Source organism: Electrophorus electricus, chromosome 3 (assembly GCF_013358815.1).
Source record: "Electrophorus electricus isolate fEleEle1 chromosome 3, fEleEle1.pri, whole genome shotgun sequence".
In the NCBI taxonomy this organism is placed as follows: Eukaryota; Metazoa; Chordata; class Actinopteri; order Gymnotiformes; family Gymnotidae; genus Electrophorus; species Electrophorus electricus.
In genome coordinates this window covers 31,268,675-31,293,834 of record NC_049537.1, presented here as the reverse complement: position 1 = coordinate 31,293,834, position 25,160 = coordinate 31,268,675, and the positions used below count along the sequence as shown (strand labels likewise).

Genomic DNA, 25,160 nt, shown 5'->3' with positions numbered 1-25,160 from the left:
TGCATAAATAAAAATTAAAAAAATGTCTCGTGTGTTGTCGTACGTTTATCAGTGTTTGATGAGAAGATAGCCTACGTGCTATGTTAAATAAACGTCTGTTTCATTGTGCCTCGTCCCTGCATCCTGTTAAGGGCTCCTGACATTGCAAAGTGCTTAAACCTGAATTCATCAATATAAAAATACAGCAATAGAGAAATCTAACTTTTTTTTTTTTTTTTTTTTTTTTTTTTTTTACAAAATGTTAGATAAATTAAACCATACCAAAAAAAAAAAAAAAAAAGTTCCATACCATTCAAACCATAAATTTCTTTCAAAGAAATAAATAAAATAAATTACTTAACATAAATAAATAAATACAGCCTATATTTTAGAAGGACATCTTGGCAGATTTTGGTCATAGCTCAGAGCTCCTTTCTTTGAGCAGTACTGTTGGGTTGACTTCATTCTGACGGGAGTGTGCTGTGCTTGCATTGATGGTTCCCTGGACAGAGTCTTTCACATCAGGCACATGGAACGAAGCGATGGGACACGGTCCCTTGACGTTATCGCACACCAGTTTCTGCAGCGAGGCAGTGTTGACTATGTTGAAGCCCACCCTGCCACCAAAGGTGCTGGGCTTCCAGTATTCCGGAGAGCAGATGGGGTTTCCCAAGAGGCCTTTCAGGGAGTACGGGGCACCCATCTCCACCATGGTCTCTCCGAAGATGGAGTTGGGCCGCGGCTTCTCCACCAGAAGTCCGGTGTAGAGTTCCACGGCCTCCACATCTCCGTACAGTTCTTCCAACTCTGCAGACATCTCCTGCTCACCTGTAGCACAGAACAAGCTCCATCACATCACCCTGCCCTCAGACGCTGAGGTATGCTGATCTGTACTCACGCCCATTAAAAACACGCCACAGAAAATCACCCCAGGGTGATTCTATACACCCTAGGGGAAAAAAACAAAACAAAAAAATAAAAAATCGACATGACTAAATGGTATGAAAGTCAGTGGAAAGCAGTTAGTACAACCCAACTGTTAGTAAGCCGGATATGGGATAAGCTTCTTTTAGTGATCCTTTTATCAGGAGGATCAAACTAAATCAGAAACATCCGCTTCCAGGACTTGTCTTCATGTTGCAATGTTACCAATGTACATTTATCTTCTCAAGTGTAAATAGGCCAAAGTTAAGCACCAGTTTAGATCTTGAATCATTGTTAAAGATCCAAGTCTTTTAAATCTTTATATGATGTGTAGATCACCATGTAAACACCCCATAGTGACAAGGAGACGTCTCTTCTTGAAGACTACAGGCTTGTCTGTGTGAGACTACTCTCCTGACACACCGTTTACATGCTGTTGGTCAGACTAAATTTAGGAGCAGCTGCCTACGGAGTTTCAGGGTACACTGCGGTTAAGACATGTCTGTAGTTGTGCCCAGTGTTCTCCAGTACACTTTTAAAAATGTCAGCACCCATCAATCTCAAGGTTTGAGGAGAGTTCTGCACACACAAAAGAAAGATCTATAGGGCTTTAATGAAGATAAGACACTAAACTTTCCTCACCTGTCAGATCTTCAAAGGACACGTAGGGCTTCATGTTGAAGCGTTTCCTATAAGCGTTCAGGGACTGGAAGCGCATTTGCCTGCTGTTCTCCAACGATTTCATGGCCACCATCAGCACAGCACGTCCTACATTACGACCGCCTGCCACCTACAGAAGAAAAGTTGGTGAATTAGTCCAAGCAGTTAGTTTGCATAACATCACAAAGAATGCATGATTTTTAAAATTAAAAAGTAGCCAACTGTTGTTTTTACAAAATATTCCCTCAGACATGTTAGCTTGTAGACCAAACAAAAGCAATATTTTACTGCACTGCAACACTTGCGACTGAAGCTGGACTCACCCTGCCTGCCACCTGATTGGTGAAGGACTCCACCAGGTTGCTGATGCCATAGTCTGTCAGCATGGTGGTGTTGAAGAGGAACTGCGAGTAGCTGTAGACTTCATCCTGGATGTGGAAGTCTTCAGGCATGAGAGGATGCCAGTGGTAGAGGGTGTTAAACTCAGAGGAGATCCGGTTCTGGTACTGGAAATGCTGGTTGAACAGGATCTCTGGATCAAATTTGAGCTTGAAGTGATAGCCACTAAGGTGCTGCACGTAATCCTCAATCACAATCTTGATGGTCTCACCTGCAAAAGAAAGACATGCAGATAAGAGTGAGATACTCCAGAGCATTCGAAAGGCACGCTATTGTGGAGAAACCTGAGAAACAAAGAAGCGTATGTTAAAAACTTGTGCTTGTGTTGCGGAGTATTTATGAGACAAAGCCAAAGACTCAAAGTATTTATGATCTTGCAATCCACTGACAAGAATTTATTTTTTCAAATCCATACTTAAACACGTAGCACAAAAGGTCAAATGAGTAGATGGACCATCACATGATGATCCACATGTAAATCTTCACGACTGTAGGAATAATAGGTTATGGAGAATTCTCCTCACCAATGAGGATGAGCCTCGTGGTCTGGAAGAGTCTCTCATCATCCCAGTCGGGATGCTCCTTCTTCAGGATGTCGCAGACACGATTGTGCTCTCGGAGCCAGAGGGTGGCATACATCAGGAGACCTGGGACCAGGCCGAAGGCTTCGTGGCCCACAGCAAAGCGGCGGGACTCTGGCACATGGGGGGGGTAGTGCATGTCCACCTGGACCTCGCTGACCATGGGGGGATACACTTCACCATCCAGCACCTGAACAGCACGAGGCAACATTCATTTCACCTGTTCAAAACAATTTGCTTTTACCAAAAGAAAAAGAACAGAATTAACAATTAAAAGCTAGTAGGGACTGGCTAGAATTATGAAAGAGCTTATGCTCTTGGTGCTCATAGCTTTCATTAGTTAGACATGTTTGGTGAACTTTTCTTAAGGTACTTTTAAGAGTGAACTAGCGGTCGTGTGCTTTATGAGGAAGAAGTTCTTATCTAGCAGGAGAGTGAGATTCGTGGGTTAGGACTGCATAAAGCTACTCCGCAGCATGTCCTCTACTGACCTGATATCTCAGCTTCCCATCCCTGAAGAGACGCAGCTTGTGCTGGCGTTCCAGTTCCTCTCCATAGATGTGACTCAGATCGACCTTAAAGGAAGCGCATAAAGGAACACGGTTTAGAACAGCTGTTAGTGCAAATAACTCAAATATCATTTGTTTAAATCAAAACACTCTGCAACTGGACAATGCAAACAGAGGATTTTTTAAAAATCACAAAAAACAAAAACAAACAAACAAAAAAAACCCAAAACCCACAAACTTTGTTTCAGTAACTTCTACAAAGTTAATTTGAGTCCAGGAGGACTTGTATACATATTACGGCTGTTCCCTTGGAGGCACCGTTACGTGTGGGTTGTGAGTGTTTGTCAGAGGGCTGGCACTCACGCCGTGGTTCTTGGCCCTGGTGAACGCTGCACCTTTCTTCATGTCTGTTTTGAAGAACTGGTGTGTGAAGTGCTGGGCAAAGAAGGCGAACATGAGGCTGGTGCGCTGTGGGTCTGGGATGAACTTCCTCCGGAGCAGAAGCTTCTCGGCCAAGATCTTCACGTCAGGCAGCTCCGTCTTACCTGCCAGGGCAGGAGCATGACGTGAGAATGGCAGAGAGGAACACAGGCTAGGGCAAACAGCTCTGAAAGGAGCAGGAACCGAAAGGCAAGTATAGCGTGTGTGTGTGCAGGCGTGCTGTGGGAGCGTTTCCCACGTCACTGTGACTCTTCCTGACCCCTGAGACAGGCATGCAGGCAGCTTGATTCGAGCACAGCTTTGTGCGGTGTAGTGCCTGCAGCCCCTGTGATGCAACTCTCATCGTAAGCATGCAGAAATGCCAAAGAACAGGTTTGTAGAGGGGAAGAGAGGCTCACCTGAGACTCCCATTGGTGTTGGGCAATCCTCCGGAACTGGAGGCAAGGTGCGCGTGAAGTACGATAGGTTGGAGTAAGCTTCCCAGCTCTTGTAACCATAGTCGGAATTGTACGTCGGAGGACTGTCAATCAAATGGGCGCGCGCTGTTTAGGGGTGACAATGTGTAGTGTTAAAATATTGTCTATTACTTTACAAGGTTACCACAAAAATCTTCAGTCATCTTTAATGGTAATCTTCAAAGTTAAAATATGGCTTCAGAGTTGGACAATAGGTTTTGTACAAAATAAAAATGAATACAATTATTGAGTAGATGAATTGTGCTTGCAACTTACACGTGAGCACATAACCCATTATGGCATCCCTCAAAAACGGAATATTGTTGATAACGTTCCAGAGGCCTTTGAAGTGCGTGAGGATGTAGTGCACGGTGTCCGGTGTCGGCTTCAGGGAAACCTTCACCCACGTGAAGAATTCCGCTATTAAGCAAAACACAGATCACGTACAGCTGATCAGAACGTGCGCAAAAACACAATGCTCGTCTTGCCACCTCATTCAAAACACGTTATACTCACGTATCGTGCAGTTTTGGCCATAATATCCTGTACGCGTGCAGTCACATTCGTAGGAGTCGTAGCCAACAGAAGTGCAGACGCCACGGTTCTGACATGGCTCAGAGCAACAGGGGTTTGCTGTATGATGTACAAAAAACAGCGCTTATACAGTGTTATAACAGCGCTTATACAGTGTTATAACAGCGCTTATACAGTGTTATGCAGCATATTGAATTACATGGCACCTTGCGTTCTTACATGGCACTTATTCCGTATGATGCCATAAGTAACCTACAACATTCCCATACTAAAATTATCCTAAAACTCATCAAATGAATAATCTCAAACTGCTTACCTGCGTCGCAAGCCCAGAAACCCAGGATTAAGATCAAGACCGGCGCGGTTCTAGACATCACAGTACGTTTGAACGGAACCGCCTGACGCCTCGGTGAGCTGCGCTCGAGCAGTGAAGGAACGCCCGTGACGGAGGTGTGCCTTTATAGCCGCGCGCTGAGGTACGTGACGTGTTCTCTACTCGAGAGAAAACTTCCCTCACCTTACAGTTGGGGTTAAGTTTTACCGGTCACCATACTGATGCTGTATAATATATACAGAATACGAAGACAGAAATATGTTTCAGTAGCATTCGTGCTGTGTGACTTATAATAGACGACTATTTGACGAGGTCGTGGGAACTATAAAAACAATTGAAAAGTAGTTACAATCAAACAACTAAATAGTTTTAATAGTCTTGAGTTTGAGAAATGCGCTATATAAAACAAACAAACAAACAAACAAATAAATAATAATAATAATAATAATAATAATAATAATAATAATAATAATAATAATACATACATACATACATACATACATACATACATACATACATAATTAAGCAAAATTAGTTGCTAGTCCTATTGGGCTGTTAACTCACATTAAAATGTTTAGGCTACAATGAAATACCGTACCGCTTCATTATCAATAATATTATTTCCCTTCAGTATACCAAAGCTTCGAAACGCGCGCCCCCTCGTGGAAGGAATGACACCCGACCGTGCGGGTGTACCGGATCAAAACGCTCGTGCCAGTAGCAGCAGGACATTTGTCCCTATTAAAAAGCTCCTTAGTTGGAGAATTCTGAAGATTCGTGTTCCCCACATCACGTCTGCGTTGGGCCTCACGTTTATATTGACGCTGGCCTCTGATTCATCCTCCGGGGTTAGGACCTACAACTTCTGCAGCAGTTCTTTCTCATCGTTGCAGTTCGGTCAGCGCACTTGCAGGCTCGTTAACGGGTCGGTTTAACGTTCACGTTGAGCGACTAGGGGCATTTTCATGTGTTAGGAAGACTCGCGGCACCGCCCCCATGGTAGCTTAAACAAATATTTGTGCACAGGAAAAAATTCGATGTTTTCTTGGATTTCATGTTTGACATAACCTCCATTCCCGGGTAAGTGCAGTCCTCGTGTCTGCGTCTGTTTCAGTGAACTAAATGCCAAGCTTGCTCTCAGCAAGTCAGCGCAGTCACGCACTGTGTAGTTGTACTGTCTAGTGCAAATCTGAGTTTTCTACGTTTGATCTGTATAGCGTTACTTTTCCTCCGTCCTGCGGATATTGCCACACAGCTGCTGTTGCACATTTGTAAGCTCTCCTAACTAAACGCTATTGCTCTGACCTTAGTCCTGGGAATATCCTACTGAACGTGATTCAGCTTCGATCTTAAACACAAACATCGCTGTGCAGAGGACCTGGAAGTTTTATTGCTTGAGAAACTGAGTGGATTCATTTGAAAGTTCGTAAGGAAGGTCGTAAATAAGTGACCTGTAGCCACGGCCTAGAGACAGTCCCCGCGCCAGACCCCACTCGGTGTGCCGATGCTTCCACCGTTTTCCTGAGAAACGAGTCCCGTTTCTCGACAGTGCGCGACCGCGAACACTACGGAGACGAGCGCACGCACGTCGGTGCGCAGCGACAGGTTACACGCGGGAACGTTGATGAAGGAACGACCGAATTTAACGCACGAGATGCTCCTTCGAGGGTGTTTAATGTTGGTAGATCTCCTTTTATCGTTTGGGAATTGTGGTCTACATTATCGCTTGCTTCCAAAGCGTTGCAGTGGTGGACTTAAAACACAAAGATATGTAGTATATGGTATAACTTAATAACTATATATATATATATATATATATATATATATATATATATATATATATATATATATATATATATACACACACACACACACACACACACACACACACACACACACACACACACACACACACACACACTGCGAGTTTTGCAAGGACGCAAGGTAGACCGTTGGGCCAATTACCGGAGTGATTTGGGCTATTTAAGGTAACCCATTGCAGTCTTCACATTGGCACGGTACTGATGGATAACACTGATTCTCATATTAAGGTTTGTCCTCTTACCCTCGTAAATAGTGCAAAGGGAAATGTAATGGACCATTAGTAATGAAATACTAGGTGCATAACACAGCATGGCAGACCAGGTCATTGGACTAGCCTCGGACAATAGTTTTAGCAGAATTATCGTTTGTTTATTTTTGCAATGGTACCATAATAGTCACAGTAGACATAATCTGTGTCACTTGTAGTTTATTTATTGTTGGTGTAGCTTTCTGTGCCCGAGGTTGTCGGAATAAAAAGGCAGCTCGGATCATCGCCAGAATCGTTAAATGCGGTGAGATTTTTAACACTCGGTGCGTAAATAAGCACGTGGGCGTTTCCACAGGGGAGTTTTGCTCGCGATAAATTACTAACCCTTTTCTAAAAGCTCATTAAACTGTTCAGTGGTGAGAATTCAGTCATAATGTTCACGCTTCGCTTTCTGTTGGATTAAACAGTTCGTCCAGTACAATGCATTCAGCATTTTACAGTTCGCTGTTCCAGCAGTGTGCTCTGTTAGCGTGACTCTGCATAAATGAATGGTTCGTTATAGATTGAGAGATTGTTCTTGAACTGTCGAGTTCTAATTTAAGCATGCTGTTTTCTCATATAGACTGCTGACTCACAGAGATTAGTGAGTGAGTTAGAAATGAAAATGGAAGTGTGTCTGTGTGTGTGTGTACTTTCATCCTGTTACCAAAGACCCTATCTTGGTTTCTCAGTTGCACACTTCCCCTTTTATTGCGCTCTCTCTGACATGGTCATTCTCACGCACGCACGCACACAGTTGCTTCAATGCGTTGCATCACTAACATTTTATAATGTTTTATGTGTAATAAAGTAAATATGATTGAAATATAGGATATTGTTCCAATTTTGCAGACTTTTCTCATGTTACCTGTAATTAGACTACAGTTTAATCTTAAACCTGTCATAAATATTTCCCAAATCCCCCTGATCCCACCACCTGCTGGACAGCCTTTGTGCTGGCAGACAGATGAGCAATCCTACTCTGGTGATGTTCCTCTGGGAGTGAAGATACAGCCGCTGACGAGGACAGAGGAGAGACAGTCCGGATGCCCTCGACCTAAACGGTGCCATGTCTGCTCTGGACCCTTATCAGTACATAATTGTAAGTTCAGCACTCCTCTCCTGCTCGAGTATTAATCCTTTCTTATCGCTGACGTGTAAAAATAATTTGTATTCTTCTGTAGATAATCACAGAAAACTTATTGCACACCCAGTTTCTGTCTTTTCACAATTTAAATGCTCGGGTAGGTCAAGTGTGAAGTTGGGAAAATTCTTTAGTACGTGTGGTATCGCATACATGGTGCGGCTGTAGAAAAGCTGTGTGTCTGTGCAGCTGTAATGTTCCATTGTTTTCATGGAAACCACTCAGCTGTTTGTCCAGTGCCTTGTCATCTCCAGACTGGACTACTGCACCGTGCTCTTGGTAGGCCTTCCCCTCTGTGGTACCAGACCCTGCAGCTGGTCCAGAATGGCGCTGTTTGACTTCTTTTCAAGCTCCCAAAGAGCTCGTTCCTGTGTTCCCTCTGCTGACGTCCTGGAGCAGCTCACATCACTTTTAAAACGCTGCCGTTCGCCTACAAAGCCTTATGGACTGGCATCCACGTGCCTAAGAGCCATAATCAAACCTCTAGTGCCTCTAGTACTGCTCGACTTGAACCACCAACCCTCAAGACTCAGACATGGTACCTGTAGACTAGAATGAACTTTCACTGGCTGGCTTTATACGAAGACTGAAGACTCACCTCTTCGCGGAGTCACTAAGCACTTTTACTGTGCTCTTTTCCATACTAGCCAGGGCCACCTACTGTTGGTTGGGGATCTGCATTTGATGGCAACTGCAGTGCTCTTCTGTATGTCGCTCTAAATGTCGCGTAAACGTAGCTCTGCTAATATGTAATGCACTAAACCAGGCCAGGAGAGCCAGGTATGTGCTCTGGCACCAAGCTATCCGAGTTGCATCCCTACCGCGACCAACTGCAGGTGTGTTTCATCTTGGCTTTGTAGCAAAGGCAAAGGTCAGTGACCACATCCGACCTCAAACCCACAGGAGGGTAAACACAGCACAGCAGACACACATACGCCCTGCTGAGGGCAGGACTGGTCGTACGCGCTGTTGAGGGTTTGCTGATGTGTTATGGCCACACCCAGTCCTTGTGTGCTGTAGGTTGCTTGTCTACTAGTGTGTATTCCATCTGGAAGCCAGCCTGGCCATCAGGATTCAAAGAGTTTGAAGATTCATTTGCAGGACTCAGTAAGTTTCCACATAGGTGAAGGTTGTGTGGTGAATTATATAGTTTGTGATCTTTAGAGTCTGTGTGGTTTCCTGTACACTCCCAAATAGCTGCTGGTGTTTGAGAGACAGTCATAAGAGGTATGAGCTCACACTGACTTCTCATTTGTGTCAATAACGCTCAACACACCCCATCACTTTCTCCACTTACACATGTATTCTTTCTCAGTTATGTCCTCTACATTGGACTCTGTGGTCTTGAGCTCTTCACACAAGACCAATGGGGCAATGACCGTTGCACACAGGAAAATAAATCTCCAAATGTAAAGTGTTTTACTGAACAATGCAGCATCCTTGGTAGGTGTTGGTAGGATCCTTGGTAGGATCTGCTCCTACCTACAGAGCCCTGCAGCAGACACGAGAGAGGGTCTACTGTTGTATTTACCAACTGTAATTAACTATGATGATCATCCTCACTCCTTGTGTCTGAGCTCTGTGCATTTTTTTCATTTCTTTTTTGTGTGCAAGTAGCGCAGAGCAGTAAATAAGAAATGGAGGTGATGTGTGAGAATGCAGAGAAAAATGTGAGAAAACACCAATAGTTTCTGCCATTTTCTTTATTAGAAGTAAAAAAGACTACAGAAGTAAAAAGACTACAGCACTGATGGCAGCAAAGTGAATTAAATGTGGAACCAATGAACGCCTACATCATTGTGCTAGACTTCTAGAACATTCCACTGTTCTTGGCATGAGTGGATAAGCCTGCTATGGAATCTGGCCTGATCCTGGCTAGTAGCCGTTCCGTGCTGAACCGTGTCCATATGGATATGCTGCAGGAACAACGATAGGACTGTTTGGCCCTGCAGTGGAAAAGGGGCTAATGAGAGCAGATGTTTGGAATGGTAGGCGGAGCTTTGAGAGAGGGCGCACACCAGGGGCGGTCCTCTGTAGCTGCCGTCTACACTGGAACGTGCGAGTCGGGCTATGTATGTATGTATGTCTGTCTGTCTAGATTTAAAAAAAAAATGTTTTAACTGTATATGCACTTGGAAATAAATACATAATGCATTTTAATATAGTTATTTAATTCAGAATTTAATGTTTGTGCTTTAGAGATTTAATTCTTGTGTGTGTGGTTTCTTGTTAAAAGGTAGAACAGCAGTACTCCCACAAACTCCGAGTGAAGGTGCAGCGGGCTGAGAACGTCACCAAGGGAGCGCTGGGGGACTTGTGTGAGTGCTGGAGAATTTTGGGTTACTGGTCATCAGAAGAACCGATGAAACTAGATCATCATGTCTGAAATGTGGAGATGTTTTTATCTGAAACGACCATGAACTTCACCAGTGAATGGCCTAAAAAGGTCACAGAACTGAGCAGTGTGTGTGGCAGGCTTGTGGCCTGTTGTTGAACTTCAGGTTAAAGATGTTTGAAGTGTGTGTGTGTGTGTGTGTGTGTGTGTGTGTGTAGTGGACACACCTGACCCCTACGTGGAGCTTTACATTCCAACAGCCCCAGAGAGCAGGAGGAAAACCCGCCACATCGATAATGACATCAACCCAGAGTGGAACGAGAGCTTCGAGTTCATACTGGACCCCAACCAGGACAATGTCCTGGAGGTAATGACCCTGTCATGTGGCTTCACGTCTACGCTTTTGTGTCTCACCGCTGAGTGATCGAGTATAATAGCTTCTCCTTTTCAACAACATGGTTCAATGTTTTCACTGTTACTTACGGGTTGTGTGGATTGTTTTCAGTTGACGTTAATGGACGCTAATTATGTGATGGATGAAACACTGGGATCTGCATCATATGACATTTTCAAACTCAACGTGGGACAAACAGAAGTGGTTCCTTTTCTCATAGGAAAAGTAAGAATCTCAATAAGCAATCGAATAATTTATTTATTTCTAAAATAAATTCTACAAAGAAACCTTTTCCCTGTTTCTTTCACTTATTTTTTCTACGTCCCTTCTCTGCTCTGTGAAGCCCAGTATGCTGTCGGCACTTTAAATGGTGGTGAGTCGTGTTGCACTAATAGTTTGTCTTTTGCGTTGTTTTGACAGGCAACCATTGTGTACTTGGAACTGAGTCTGGAAGTGTGGTGCGTATCCCAGCTGAACATGACACAGCTGTCTGTGCTTGAGTCAGCCTTGACATACCCTGCTGCTTCTGTTAGCGAAACGAGAGCTGTGTGTGCGAGCCTCCACTGTAGTCTCCATGTAAAGTGTTAGCCGGAGCAACCTCGTGACCGCGGAGAGTGTGTGTGTGTGTGTGTGTGTGTGTGTTGGCAGCATGCTGTGCCACTGACACAGTGATGTGTCACTGTGTCTGGAATGCTATGAATCTCTTGCTAAAAGGAAACTCCGGTTTCCTTTTAGCAAGACCAGTGACGAAGGTAGCCAGCGCTGTGCGAAATCAAGAGTGCTCCCTAGGGCAAACCCAGCCAGTCTGACACCCGTCACCAAGCCCGTCGGGAGCAAGATTAGGACTGAGGACGTGTGTAGCAGCACAGAGGATTAAATATAACGAATATCATGAATCGCTGTACATTCAGATTGTACCTGTGAGTGAAAGGACACAGTCAGTGGGCGTGTGCTTGTGTCAAAACTAATCACGTTGTGTGTTATTTCTTGTGCATCGACCTCTAGGCTAAAAATATGCCATATGCACAAATGGCAGCATTTAGCTTCTGCACAAGCTCATTGAAGCATAAAGGAGGCAGTTTGGGTTTGTAACCCACTTCTGCTGTTCCACACTCATCCAAAGGCTCCAGTTTCAAAACATTCACAGCACTGTATTGTACTGCCGACTCTCACTGTGCGCATATCCGTGGTGAGTGGTGTATACCCGTGAGGTGTGGCGTGGATGTGTGATGTGTGCTGTGCCTGTGTTTCCCAGTTCTGGCATGGATCTGCGGTTTAGCTTGGCTCTCTGTGACAAGGAGAAACTGTACAGGCAGCGACGGAGAGACCGAGTCATGCTGGGCATTAAGAAACTTCTGCACATGGAGAAACCTCATCTCCTGCCATCCTCCCCTGAAGAGGTACAGTTTTCACACACACACACACACACTACTGTACAACCTTCCATGCACGTAGTCCAGAATCTGATGGGAAGCAGATGAGTTTTACTCATGATGAAGTCAGCGCAACACCAGGAATTTTTGATTAGCAAAAATCAGTTATGAGTGTTTCCCCGCTCCCCCTGCAGGGTCCTTCATTGCGGGTGCCTACGCTGTGAGTTGTAACACAGCTTTTTCTTTCTGTTGGTTTGTATCTCTAAGCTTACAAATTAAGAAATAAGGAGAATAATGTTTGTGTGTCCTTTAGGAGTGTATCAGGGTGAAATAATGAACACTGAGGTGCATGGCTTCATTGTGCAGCATCTTTTACATGTGGAGTACCTCAGGTCTCTATCTTGCGTTCAGATTTAAAACTCTCCATAGCACAGCTCCAAGCTGCATGTCTGATCTCGTCAACCTCTCATCAGGCTCCACCCTACAAGCTACTAATCCGATGTTTGTAACTGTTCATCAGAAGGTGGCTGGGCTTTTATTTGTGGCTATTCCATGCGTTAGCAACAGTCCCAGATTCATCAAATCACCCTCCCCACCTAGAAGAGATGTTTTTAAGTCAAATTTAAGAACCTTTATTTTCCCAGGCATTTGAGTCCTTTTTGAGCTGGTTTGTTCTGGTCTCGTCATCAATTGCTTTGTGTCTTTTATTGTTTCTTAATGATTTTCATTCTCCCATCATGTTACTTTGTTAGGTAATTATTTTAGTTGGTGTTTAAGTTTAGTTTGTTTTACTAAACTTACTGCGCGCGTGTGTGTGTGTGTGTGTGTGTGTGTGTGTGAGTGTGTGTGTGTGTGAGTGTGTGTGTGTGTGTGTGTGTGTGTGTGTGAGTGTGTGTGTGTGTGTGTGTGTGTGTGAGTGTGTGTGTGTGTGTGTGTGTGTGAGTGTGTGTGTGTGTGTGCGTGTGTGTGAGTGTGTGTGTGTGTGTGAGTGTGTGTGTGTGTGTGTGAGTGTGAGTGTGTGTGTGTGTGTGTGTGTGTGAGTGTGTGTGTGTGTGTTTGCGTTCACTTATTTCCTTTATTTGTTCTAATTCACATCTTATCCGGTCGATCAAGTTGTGTAGCACTTTGCTTGACATCAGCTGTTTTAAATGTACTGTGTAAATAAATTTGGTGTTGCTCAGTGTCAATAAGTCACAAAGTTTATAGCTAGAAGACCGAGAGCTCCCAATCGGCAATGACTCTCGGCACAGTTAGCATGCTTCTGTCAGTTGTGACTTCTGGCAGTCAGACGCAGGCTGGTTATGTAAAGGATGTTGGCACGGTCAACACGGCTGGCGCACACAGCTGTGTTTGTGTGTACCATGTGATTGTGCTTTGCAGTGGACTGATGTCTTGTTCCAGCTGTCTTCTGCCAGTGTGAAGTTTAGGCATGATATCGACGGAGCGTCATTGACTTGTAGACTCGGGAATGTTGAACATTATTGCTGCACTATTAAATTACTTTTTGTTTAAATGTCATGAAACCACATGCTTCCTTTATATGACACATTAAATTATTCATTTTAAAACTCATTTAATTAGTTTATTTACTGTTTGGTTTTATAGATGCTTTGCTATTCAGTGTCAGTAGCTAAGAAAAATCTTAGCAGGTTTGATTCTTGTTTTTACTATTAAAAGCGAATGTGGTCTGTGTATTGGTGTGTTTTTAATTTTGGTCAGTGATATCAAATCATTGAGTGTAATGTCAAAAAAAAACACACACATAAAGGTGGACATTGAATTATGAATAATTATGAACAAGGGTAATTCATTGCTTCATTTGAGACGAAGGACTGGTGGAATAGCTGGGAAGAACCGAACCCTTGTCTCAACTCTGAGTTGTTGGGAACTCATTATTAATCATTATTAATCATTGTTTTCATGTGAAATTGTGGCTCAAGTGAGGGTGATGCTATTGTCGCTGATAGAAAGTGACCTCAGCAATACTGGAAGTTGAAAAGCTTGCTAAAATTCAGGAAGTGATCTGATGTGTGCACGCAGGTTCCCGTCATAGCCATGCTGGGGTCAGGAGGAGGATTCCGAGCCATGGTCGGGTTCTCGGGAGTCATGAAGGCGCTCTTTGAGTCAGGGGTTCTGGACTGTGTCACATACATCGCTGGTCTGTCCGGATCCACCTGGTGAGCACACGTCATTCCGCCCTCCATCCCACAGTCTACCTGTTCTGCACTGGAAAAGAAATGTGTGTCTGGAAAATTCTCCACGTTCTCCATCCATCCCTCTGGATGTCTTCACTACACGAGTCCATATGTTTCTGGAATTGTCCTGTTTTTTCTTTCTCTCTCTTGCAGGTACATGTCCACATTGTACTCTCACCCGGAGTTCCCTGAGAAGGGTCCGGAGCAGATCAACCAGGAGCTGATGAAAAGTGTGAGCAGTAACCCGCTGCGCCTGCTCCTGCCACAGCACGTCACCAACTACGTCCAGGCTCTGTGGAGCAAGAAAGCCAGCGGCCAACCCGTCACCTTCACCGACATATTCGGCATGCTGATCGGAGAGACGCTCATTCCTGCCGTGCGTGCAGCGCAGTCTTTGCAGTCCGATGCGTAAAGAATCCCTAAACCTCCTCAGTTTCTGGCTCTCCCTCCTTGCTTTCTTTGGCTGGAGGGGGAAACTGAGTTCATTCTGTGTTTGCAGAGTGGGGAATGATGTCCACCTCTGTCGGTCGGTCTGTCTGTCTGTCTGTCTGTCTGTGTATAGAGGATGGACACTAAGCTGAGTGAGATCCAGGAGAAGATTAATGAGGCCCAGTCTCCACTGCCCCTGTTTACCTGCCTGCATGTCAAACCGGACGTGTCCGAGCTCATGTTCGCCGGTAAGTGTGCCGCATGTCTGTGCCTGCATGTAGGTCCTTGTTTTGTATCCAGAGCCTGTGAAGTAGCTGTTTTGAATGAGTAAGTACTGTTTCTGTGTTTCCAAACCCTTTACTCTGCTGAGCCATGACCAACCAGTGGAAATGGACTTGGAACTAGAAATCTGAACACATCACATTAGTGACATCACTCAGAGACAAGGACTGCTAATTAGTGACAAGTACTAACTAAGACACTCAGACATGGGCCATCTGAACAGATTAGTAAAATATGTCCTAGTTGTTTTCTTGTTGGGGGAGGTAGAGTTGATTTCGATGGCCTGAAGAATGCCACAGCTGTGTGCACAGGTGCATCTGGAACTGAATGTCAGGTGTACGTTTATCGTCCACGCCTGCTGTACGTCAGTGGAATTCATCTGCATCAAAAGCGGAAAACTGATGGACTGGCAAATCCTGTCTCTGGGTGCACGTGTGACGGACTGCATCTCCCTAAAGCCTGACCTTTTTCACACGGATGGAATATACTTTATTTAGATGATTTATTTATCTTCAAAGTAACTCTAAATATGACATTGCAGATCATTGTGCAAAATCAACTTTTATTAGTTGAATCTTGCAGATATGTTCATGTTTATGTATTATAACACCGAATTCCTCGATTACAACCTTGAGAAATGGCTTTGTATGCCTGTTTGCACATGTGGTTTGCAAACATTACACAATAGTAAAGTGTTATGAAGCTGTTTGGTGTTATTAGCTGGTCGGCATTGAACTGATCAGATTTAAAGGCGTTTTCTTTGTAAATCAATGAAAGGAGTGTGTTATCGCGAATTACTACATGACGATCCAAATCACAGCAGTGGTGCTTTATTGCTTTTGTACAACAGTTCTGCAAAAGGAAGAAACGAAGCCCGAAGCGTAATACTAAGTCTGCTTTCACATCGCGGTTCCTTCCGCCAAAAAACCAAAAACAAAACAAACAAACTTCCAAACAAATAACGTGTTGCTATGCGACAGTAGCGGTCGCCCGCCTAACAGTTTACAATGAAAGCGAATGTGAAGGACAAAAAACTAACACTAAAATGATAAACATTGAAAGATGGGCTTGAGTTATTGCGTTATTTGTAAATGTTCATCCGTATACGTCCGTTTATTGTGCGGTTAAGGGGCCACGGTTGCTTCGCTTCGAAGTGTTTAATCCCCCTAAACACCTTTTGATGTGTTTGTGGTTTCTCTCCTGCAGAGTCTGACCAAACGGGCCGCAAGTTAAATGTTGCCTTATAAAAGTCATCCGCTCTCCTTTCGCGTTTTGTATATGCACGAAACAACTAAACTATTCGTTTCTTAGCAACGTGCCAGCGTGGGGGCCACGTTTACCGGAACTGGTATCGTCACGGTTTAGAACGCTTCTCAGCCAATCAGGGGGCGAGGTGAGGAGCGTCATCCAAGCACACGCTGGGTGGTGTTTAGTTTACATCCGCTCAAACACTAGCCTTTAGCCTTTCCTTTCTAACCTTTGAGCGTCTCAGATAGAGAACTCGGTTTTAGTTTTTCTTTGTTTTCTTTTTTGGGGCAGTGAATACTTTCACTCTGGCCAGAACTGCCAGACACATTATTCAGATCCTAAGAATTTAAAATGTGTTTAAAAACATAACGTTCCCTATCATTATTTAGTAACATGGATCAGGTCTAAAGTCTAAGTAACTCTTCAAAGGGATTACGCAGAGAGGGCAAACATTACTCATCAATAACGCCGCTGGTTGTCTTGTGCATCATCATCATCATCATCATCATCATCATCATCAGACAATAGCCCTCGTCATTCTGGCACTGAAATAGCCCTCTATAGAAAACATTAATGAGCACTGTGACACACCCTGTTCTGTGTTCTCAGTGGCTCTGCCACAAGGAGGCACAGTGCGGGATCGTGCATGCAAATTCCAGGCCTTCACTGCATACATGGAACTACTACCCGCATTCCTGCCGTCTTCTAAGAGTCTGTGGCTGTGTGCTAAAAGTGGCACTGTGCTCTTGTTTTTGATTGACAGATTGGGTGGAGTTCAGCCCGTACGAGATTGGCATGGCTAAATATGGCACATTCATGACCCCTGACCTTTTTGGCAGCAAGTTCTTCATGGGTACTGTAGTCAAGAAATATGAGGAGAATCCTTTGCATTTCCTAATGGGTAAGATGCAGTTTCACTGTTATTTCAGCTCCCACAACCTGTTTCTCTGTCTCTTGCACATTATACTGGAGGGAGCAGCAATTTCTTAAAATATTAAATTAATTAAAAGGTTTTCTCCTGTGTCAGCTCAATTGATTTCCCAAGCAGCAATAACAAGGTGAAACAAGTGAGGGTATTTCTAAGGAAATGATGACACTACTTCTGTGGTGGTACAACTGAATGCTTCCTTTGTAGGAGTGTTTATAGTAAACTGCGTTGTACAGTGCTGTAACATGTACTTTCAGGACTGTGGTACATTTGTGGGGTCAGACGCGTGTCTCTTGAAGGATGGGAAGGTTAAAGTGACTTAAAGCACAAAACCTTCTTGCATCTTAATACTGTTTAAGCACACACTACTCGTGAAGATGGATATCTCCGTTAAATGAGTGTTCATAAACAGAAGTTTTACATTTACAGTGACGTGTACAGCTCCGTGCAGTATGTGTGCAATAGTTAGCACTTTTCATTTACTCTAAGGTTGACTGGAGAAATAAAGCAGAAGTCTGTGTGTGTGTGTGTGTGTGTGTGTTTTCTATAGGGGTGTGGGGCAGTGCCTTCTCCATTCTTTTCAACAGAGTGCTGGGAGTGAAGGACCTATCTGGAGGAAGCACTATGGAGGAAGAGCTGGGTAGGAGACAGGCACATCTAACAGTGGCAGTGGTAGCTCAGTGGTGAAGGTACCAGTTCAAGCCCCACCACCGCTGCCAAATCACTGAGTAGGGGGCCTAACCCTCGCTTGCTCAAAATGTATTCAGTCATAATTATAAGGGTTGTTTGGATAAAAGCGCCAGCTAAATACCACAATGTAAATGTAGTGCTGCATTATCTCAGACATCACCCCCGAGAGCACATGGTGAAATATGGGAGTGACGTACAGCCGGAGGTTGTAGCTGTGAACTGAGCTTCTTACCATTTGATCGTTATCAGACTGCTTAACTTCAGTTTCTGTGGTTAGTTAAGCATCAGTGTTCAAGCCCATATACACTCACAGGAAAAACAGTGTTTAGAACTGCATGATAAGATCATGACCTCTTTAGTGTTGTGTAGTGAGACATCAAAGGGGGGAGGAGGGATGCAGAATCTCTTGTCTGGTGCTAATTGCAGTAACAGTGAATACATAGATTTCTTTGAACACACAGTACTCCTGTAGTGTGGTTGGATGGTTCTCTGTGCAGCGTGCTTGTTGGTGTTTTGTGTAGTGTGGCTGTTGCTTGACTGTGGCTGTTGCTTGTCTCCCAGAGCAAATCAAGCCAGAGCATATCGTAGGAGAGGACAGCCTCGACAATGATGAAGACATACACAAAGGTGAGAAACTTCTGCTCCTCACAGATCTGCTCAGTCGATGGGACGCAAGCCACTGGTCCCGGGTGCCACTAAAGAGAGAGGGAGCAGACATAACTTAGTACCCTGAGGAGGAGAGAATGAGAAAGGGAAGGATGGATTGAGAGTAAGGGAGCAGGGGAGAAAGGAAGAGATGTGAGTGAGTGAGTGAGAACACTTCTTTCAGCTGAGGCAGGTTTGTTCTCTCCCTGAATGCTACCCTGTACTGTCCAGCCAGCGTGGGTGAAGAGCATCAACAGGCCAGCTGGATTCAGAGAATGGTCACGTCTCTGTTCAGCGATTCGGCGCTCTTCAACACACGCGAGGGCAGAGCCGGAAAGGTGCACAACTTCATGCTGGGCCTCAACTTGAACACCAACATCCCCTTCTCGCCCTTCAGTGACGCTCCGGCCCCCTGCAGCCCTGAGGAGGAGGTGGATGCGGTCACAGGTTAGAGAGAGCGAGTCCCACTGACAGCTCCACCAGTCGTCATACTGGGAATCTCGCCCAGGAATGGGACATGGCTGGAATAACAGTGAATGAGTCCTTTTTAGGGGATAGTTAGCCTGACTTTGATTTGATTTGTACTGTACTAAGTTGATGCATGCTAGCTCTCATCGCTATCAGTGTTGGCATTCGAAGGTGAAAAATTACTTTAAGCGCTGCTGTTGTGATTTAATGATACTCTGGTTATGAGAGTAATGTGCAGTATTCTTTCTATCTCTTTTTCTCTCTCTTTTTCTCTCTCTCTCTCTCTCTCTCTCTCCCTCCCACTCTCTGTTATATGGTGTCAGACCCAGACGAGTTTGACCGCATCTATGAGCCACTGGATGTGAAGAGCAAGAAAATCCATGTTGTGGACAGTGGCTTGACCTTTAACCTCCCCTATCCTCTAATCCTGAGACCCCAGAGGGGCACTGACCTTATTATCTCCTTTGACTTCTCAGCAAGGCCTAGTGACTCCAGTCCTCCCTTTAAGGTCATTATATACCCACACACACATGCAAACACACTGATAAAAGCATCACACGTTCATACAGATACGCAGCTTATGATCGTCACACTGCATTGTTTTAAAAAGCTAATAGATCCTACAGACTATCAGTGATGCTCTTTAATTACTGATTAAGTTTGCATTATTATGGGTCTAGTGTGGGATTCCTGGTTAAGGTAATGTAAGGTTCAGGTGTCTCGCGCCTACATTGACATGTTACAAAAGGGCTGAAATGGATGAATGGTGTTGCCAGGTGCTCTACAAACCCTTATTGATGCATGTTTCTTTATGCTTTTTTTTTTTTTTTTTTGTACAGGACCTTTTGTTAGCTGAGAAATGGGCACGCATGAACAAGCTTCCCTTTCCAAAAATAGACCCGAAAGTGTTTGACCGGGAGGGGATGAAGGAGTGCTACATCTTTAAACCCAGAAAAGGCGACAAGAATTGTCCAACCATCATCCATTTTGTCTTGGTTAACATAGACTTCAGGAAGTTCAAAGCTCCGGGTAAGTGTGGATGTACCATGACAGTAAAAGTTTTGGTCACAGCTGACTGAATGTGTGGTTTTTTTTTTTCAGAGCATTTTCATCTAATGATTTATTCTTAAATTGGTTTCTAAGAAAGATTATGTAATTATGTAACAGTGTAAGTTGAATAAATGAATTGATTTCCAAAACTATTTAAAACATTGTCACATGTCTCTATAGCTGAGTGGAGACTGAGCTGAAGCTCAGACAATGTTATAAGCTGCCTGGTGAGGGGAAATAAAACCACGAACACACTTGCTGAAAGCCCACCCAAGCTTCTGGTACTCCAAAGCCTCTGGATGTACTGAGCTTTGAAAATATTTTTGAGACACAACCATGCCACCCCTGTTACTACTGAATTGATATTGAATGTTGTTGATTTTGAAGAGGGATCACAGTGTATTGATTTATAAGATCAACATATTTCCCAATCTTAATTATAACAGCTGCCATGTTCTTTTTAATTGTTTTATTCATTCTTTTCTAATATAACGTTAGCATTTCACATGGAACTTTTTCCTAAGAGAAGCTGCTTGTGTGGACTCTGTAGGAGTTCCTCGCCAGACGGAGAAGGAGAAGGAGTTTGCAGACTTTGACATCTTCGATGACCCGGAGACGCCGTACTCTACGTTTAACTTCCAGTATTCCAACCAGGCCTTCACTCGGCTACATGACCTCATGGAGTTCAACACGCTGAACAACATAAAAGTAAGTGGGCAGACAGTCTCTGCTGCGCTGTTTTCTGCAGATGTCCCGAAACATTCCATGTCCTGAAATGTTCCTGCCAGATTGTGTGAAACTGTCAACTCTCCATGACACTAAACTATTATAGTCGTCACTAATGTTTTTATCAGGGCAAGGTTTAACTATGCTACAAGGTATAAACAGAGCAAGAATGTAAGAGCAAATAGTTCAGCAGCATTAAGAGCTGGAATCAGGATCAGTCTTCCTGCAGGAACTGAGTTCAGACAGAACTCTTCTGAGGGGCTGCAACTGCCTTGCTATGCATTTGTTTGTGTGGGTCTTGTGGCAAAAAGGGACTTATTCTATGAACCAGTTTACTAATAATGAAAATAAGTGACCAGTAGTTACCAGTTAGTGTCACACACATGATGCTAACTGGTGGCTGCTAGCTTGTCATTTCCTTTTAGCCATTTTAGGCAGATTATTAGCTTTTAAAAAAATTTGTTCCTGTTTCCTTTTCAGGTGATCAAAGAAGCCATCATGGAAAGCATTGCGTACAGGAAGGAACATCCATCCCGCTGTTCGGTGTCTCTCTCTCTCAACGAGATCCGCAGCAAGACGTTTCTGAAGAGGGCCCACAAATGAAGGGGATGAAGTAATATCGCGGGAAGCGCAGGAATACTGTTGGAATTGCTGCCTGATTGTTCACATGCCCAGCTTGTATTCTGACTGAAAATGAAGTGATTTGAAGGAAGCCATGTAATCGTCATGCCGCGCAAACCAAAATGCCATCCTGGAAACACTTGGTTACGGTCTGCAGCATGCTGGTGTTTACAGATGCCACACTTATTATTCTTGCTTGTTTCACTCAAATCTACATAAAATGTGAAGTTAAACTGGTTCAGTCCAGTAGCTTATGATTTCAGTGCTCAGAAATAATTTATTAAATCTTTAAGTGCCTTTTGAAGAACAGCAAAACTATTACACTCAAACTGTAAATGAATAAACCACACTAAGCATCGTTTAGGTATTTTCAGGGACATACTGCTACAAAAGACCTTAAGGTTCACTTAATGACTTTTTAAGTGCAGGACAGACGTTTTATCAGATCAGGATGTCAAAGTAAAAGTCCTCTGTGCTGTCATTCCTTCTCACCACAGCCATGCTGAGGGAGAAATTATATATATATATAGAACCTCCAGTTCACAATACTACAATTAAACAGCAAATTAAATTGGAGAAAATACAAATGACAATTTGTGAAACTACAAGTTTCCCTGCTTGTCAGCTGTGAAGGATGCTGAGTTAGGCTTGTGTGGGTTAGATGTTCAAGCCATTGCTGGGTATACCTGCCTGGTGCATAACTATCCTACACCCCACAGTGTTTCTCACTGATGGGGTCCAGAGTGACTACATTTTAGAATGACTTTACACAGTGGATCCATCACATCATAGAGGGATACACAGAAACAACAGGAAGTTTCCTCTTAGGTTTATGACTCTAAACAGTATGTGTGTGATTTATGTGTGCATAATGCCAGGAACTGTGCCATTATCCGGTTTATGTGGTTGATGTTGAGATCACATTGAGGACCAAAACAAAGCTGTGTGTGTGTGGAGAAGTTCATGCATGTTTTGTGAGCTTCAGTCAAGATTTACAGACACCCCAACCTCACTGCTTCTGAGAAAGACGTGAAATACACGCTTGCCTGTGTTGTGCAGTGTGTGTGGATGCTGGTGACACACACCCGTGCAGAATTGTACACACTAAAGTGTGAATGGAGCAGTATGAGGGTCGGGTCTGTGCGCACCTGGCCCCTATGGCTTGCACGACTCCTGACTCCTCCTGCACTGAAGCGGGACTGCTGCCTTTGCGTTATTTTATACACAGTCCTGGAATTACATTTAATATCACAATTCTATTATTCTAATATTTGTAGAAAGTAAAATCTGTTTTTGGATTCATAAAATGGATTACTCTTCTTAAACAAATCCCATTTAATTAACATCCCATTTCTTTTGAAGGGGGTTTGGAGGAGCGAACTGTGAAGTTGTACTGAAACAGTAGATCTTAAACACATTCTTTAAAACGTATGAAGGAACAGGCTTTATATAAGGTACTGCCCACTCACACAGTTACTGTGAACCTAGAGAAGAATGTCCAGCCAATGCAACGTGTACGAAGTGCAAGTTTGATATCATAAATGTCAGGAAACCTTAACATGTTTATATGGCTTATACACAGAACATGAGTGGGATGTGCTAAACTCCAGTTACAGAACGTTTTCTCTATATGTTGTTTCACAATGATTTCCTGCCTAACATCTGGGGCTTGTCACCTAGACGAGCACAGGAGACAGTTAAACCAGTTCTTTGGGTTTCTACTTGTTCTGGGTCCCCTGTAGCTTTGGGGTCATTCGTTCTTACCTCAACAAAACAGGGGCCTGTTAATTGATGTTTTTCCCCCAATGCATAAAGCTCATCCATTAACTGGATTATTTTTCAAAAGTTTCAATTCTTATGATTTGATAATTTTTCTTTTTTTTCCCAATAATCACAGGATGAAAGATTTTGTATTTTGGGTGAGTGTTAGACATATTGTTATATAGGATAATTAATGAAACTTGGAAGTCTGTAATTTGTAAGACATGCAATCTTTTTATATACTTTTAAAAATGCAAAATAAATACTTAAAGGTGATACCATGTTTAACATTAAAAATACTTAAGAGGATTGTAATTCTTTGTACACTATAACTTAATATAACCATTGAAATTTCCTTCTGAATCAATAAAGTCTTCTATTATGTAACAACGTTCTCTAATTACACAGTAAGACATCTTGACGCATCTTCCAAATTCCTGCATTTTAATGAATTTTGAATAATAGCATATTTGTGTATTATTAGACAAACACGTAGGCCAAGGTTTTTTTTAATTAAATACAACTGCCTCAGTGTTAGCATGTTTTTGTTTCTGAAACTGGTTTCTAGAATAGCTAATAAAGGATGTGACTGCAGCGTCTCTGTGCGTATCATCCACAGGCTTGTTCCTCGAAGTGTAATATGATGCCACTAAACCTCAGACACTCTCCTGTGTGAAAATGGAGTCTGTGCAGGGGCCAGGCTTTTGTCAGGTGTGTTTCAGGGGTATGAGATACAAGGGGATATGTTTTCAACTAAAGTTCAGCTCTTTCCCAATAAGAGCCAATGAAACTAAACCCTGGGTGGACCCTGTCTCTGGTGTTCTCACTGTTTTCTGTCCTATTAAGCAGTTCATATTAAAAGAATGATGTAAAAGAACACTTTACTTAAAAGCAAAGCTTGCTAATAATGAAGAAAGCTATAGTCCACTTACAGATTTTTTGCTATTTACTAGTTTACCATTTTCAGCAGTTTTGAACTTGATAAGTTATGTCAAAAAGAAGAAGGCAGGTTTTGGAATCCCTCCTGCTTTCTGACCTCATACAATAATTAGGTGGCCAGAAAGTGGTGATCCGGCACGCCAGGCGGCTGGGCTTGATGGGTAGCTTTGTGTTTAGAAGGTTCTCGTGGGAAGGTAGCAAAGGTTACACACCTGCCTGTTCATTCATTCATGCGAATAAAGAACAAGTTGTGCAGGCCTGTGAAAAATTGTGTGCTAGATAAACCTTGAGGTACTGGTAGTGCAATGAAGCGCGCGCCCGCGCGCGCGCACACACACACACACATTGTGGTGGTTGTAGTCTTTCATCTTAAACTATGGAAGAGAGATTACTTGTTACAGCTAGCTTCATGATCATTAAACCACCAATTAAATCACTGCATACCAGGTGGAGTTCCCCTCAATCCTGGTATTTATAATTCCGGGTTGGGATAGTGTCGAGGCTCCTAACTGGTCAGGGAATCCATGATTTGACAATCTGCTCTATGAACTGTATTTTCAAACTATACCAGTGTCATGCAAGCAGAGATACAGAAACAGACACTCCTCCAACATCCAGACGTCAAGACCGCAAACCCACAGATCAAAACACACTATCTGGAATTTGCCGTGGCATTAATCGAGGCGATTAATTGTGCATTACATTAGGTGCTCAAGTCGATCCTCCATCCGCTGAGTCAGCGTCTGACTGCTGAGTTTCGGTGTTGTTTGTCTCAGAGTGGCGCACGCAGCTGTGTCCGAATGAGGTGGCGTTTACTGCAAACAAACCTATTCAAGTCTGATGATTTACAGTTCTAGGTTATTATATGTTTTCATTTTTGTAATGTGAATGGAAAATTGTAATGAAATCTGACTGGAGATAAAACATCTGTTTCTAAGACTTCCTGTTTTCATTAGCGCTCTCTCTCTCTCTCTCTCTCTCGCTCTCTCTCTCTGTGCGCGAGTGTATACGTTAGTCTTTTAGAGAATTTAGTATGGAATCCAGG

At 43.4% G+C, this 25,160-nt stretch overlaps 2 protein-coding genes across 2 annotated transcripts; one reads left to right on the top strand and one right to left on the bottom strand.

Moving 5' to 3' along the window:
* Positions 1–345: 345 nt before the first annotated feature.
* ptgs2b (prostaglandin-endoperoxide synthase 2b) lies at positions 346–4,892 on the bottom strand. Its single transcript, XM_027022438.2, has 10 exons — positions 4,799–4,892; positions 4,465–4,581; positions 4,225–4,368; positions 3,892–4,035; positions 3,416–3,597; positions 3,035–3,118; positions 2,487–2,733; positions 1,887–2,173; positions 1,546–1,693; positions 346–807 (listed from the first exon to the last, which is right to left on the bottom strand). Exons 1-10 carry the CDS (start codon positions 4,854–4,856, stop codon positions 395–397), a joined length of 1,824 nt encoding a protein of 607 aa, XP_026878239.2. The 5' UTR covers positions 4,857–4,892; the 3' UTR covers positions 346–394.
* Positions 4,893–5,376: 484 nt separating this feature from the next.
* Positions 5,377–23,647, top strand: pla2g4ab (phospholipase A2, group IVAb (cytosolic, calcium-dependent)). Its single transcript, XM_027022449.2, has 18 exons — positions 5,377–5,896; positions 7,836–7,989; positions 10,268–10,349; positions 10,585–10,733; positions 10,872–10,985; positions 11,181–11,218; positions 12,016–12,160; positions 14,174–14,310; positions 14,482–14,704; positions 14,891–15,005; positions 17,051–17,188; positions 17,766–17,855; positions 18,467–18,532; positions 18,782–18,997; positions 19,342–19,526; positions 19,858–20,047; positions 20,619–20,776; positions 21,275–23,647. The coding sequence occupies exons 2-18, from the start codon at positions 7,957–7,959 to the stop codon at positions 21,395–21,397; spliced, it is 2,202 nt and encodes a 733-aa protein (XP_026878250.2). The 5' UTR covers positions 5,377–5,896; positions 7,836–7,956; the 3' UTR covers positions 21,398–23,647.
* Positions 23,648–25,160: the final 1,513 nt, after the last annotated feature.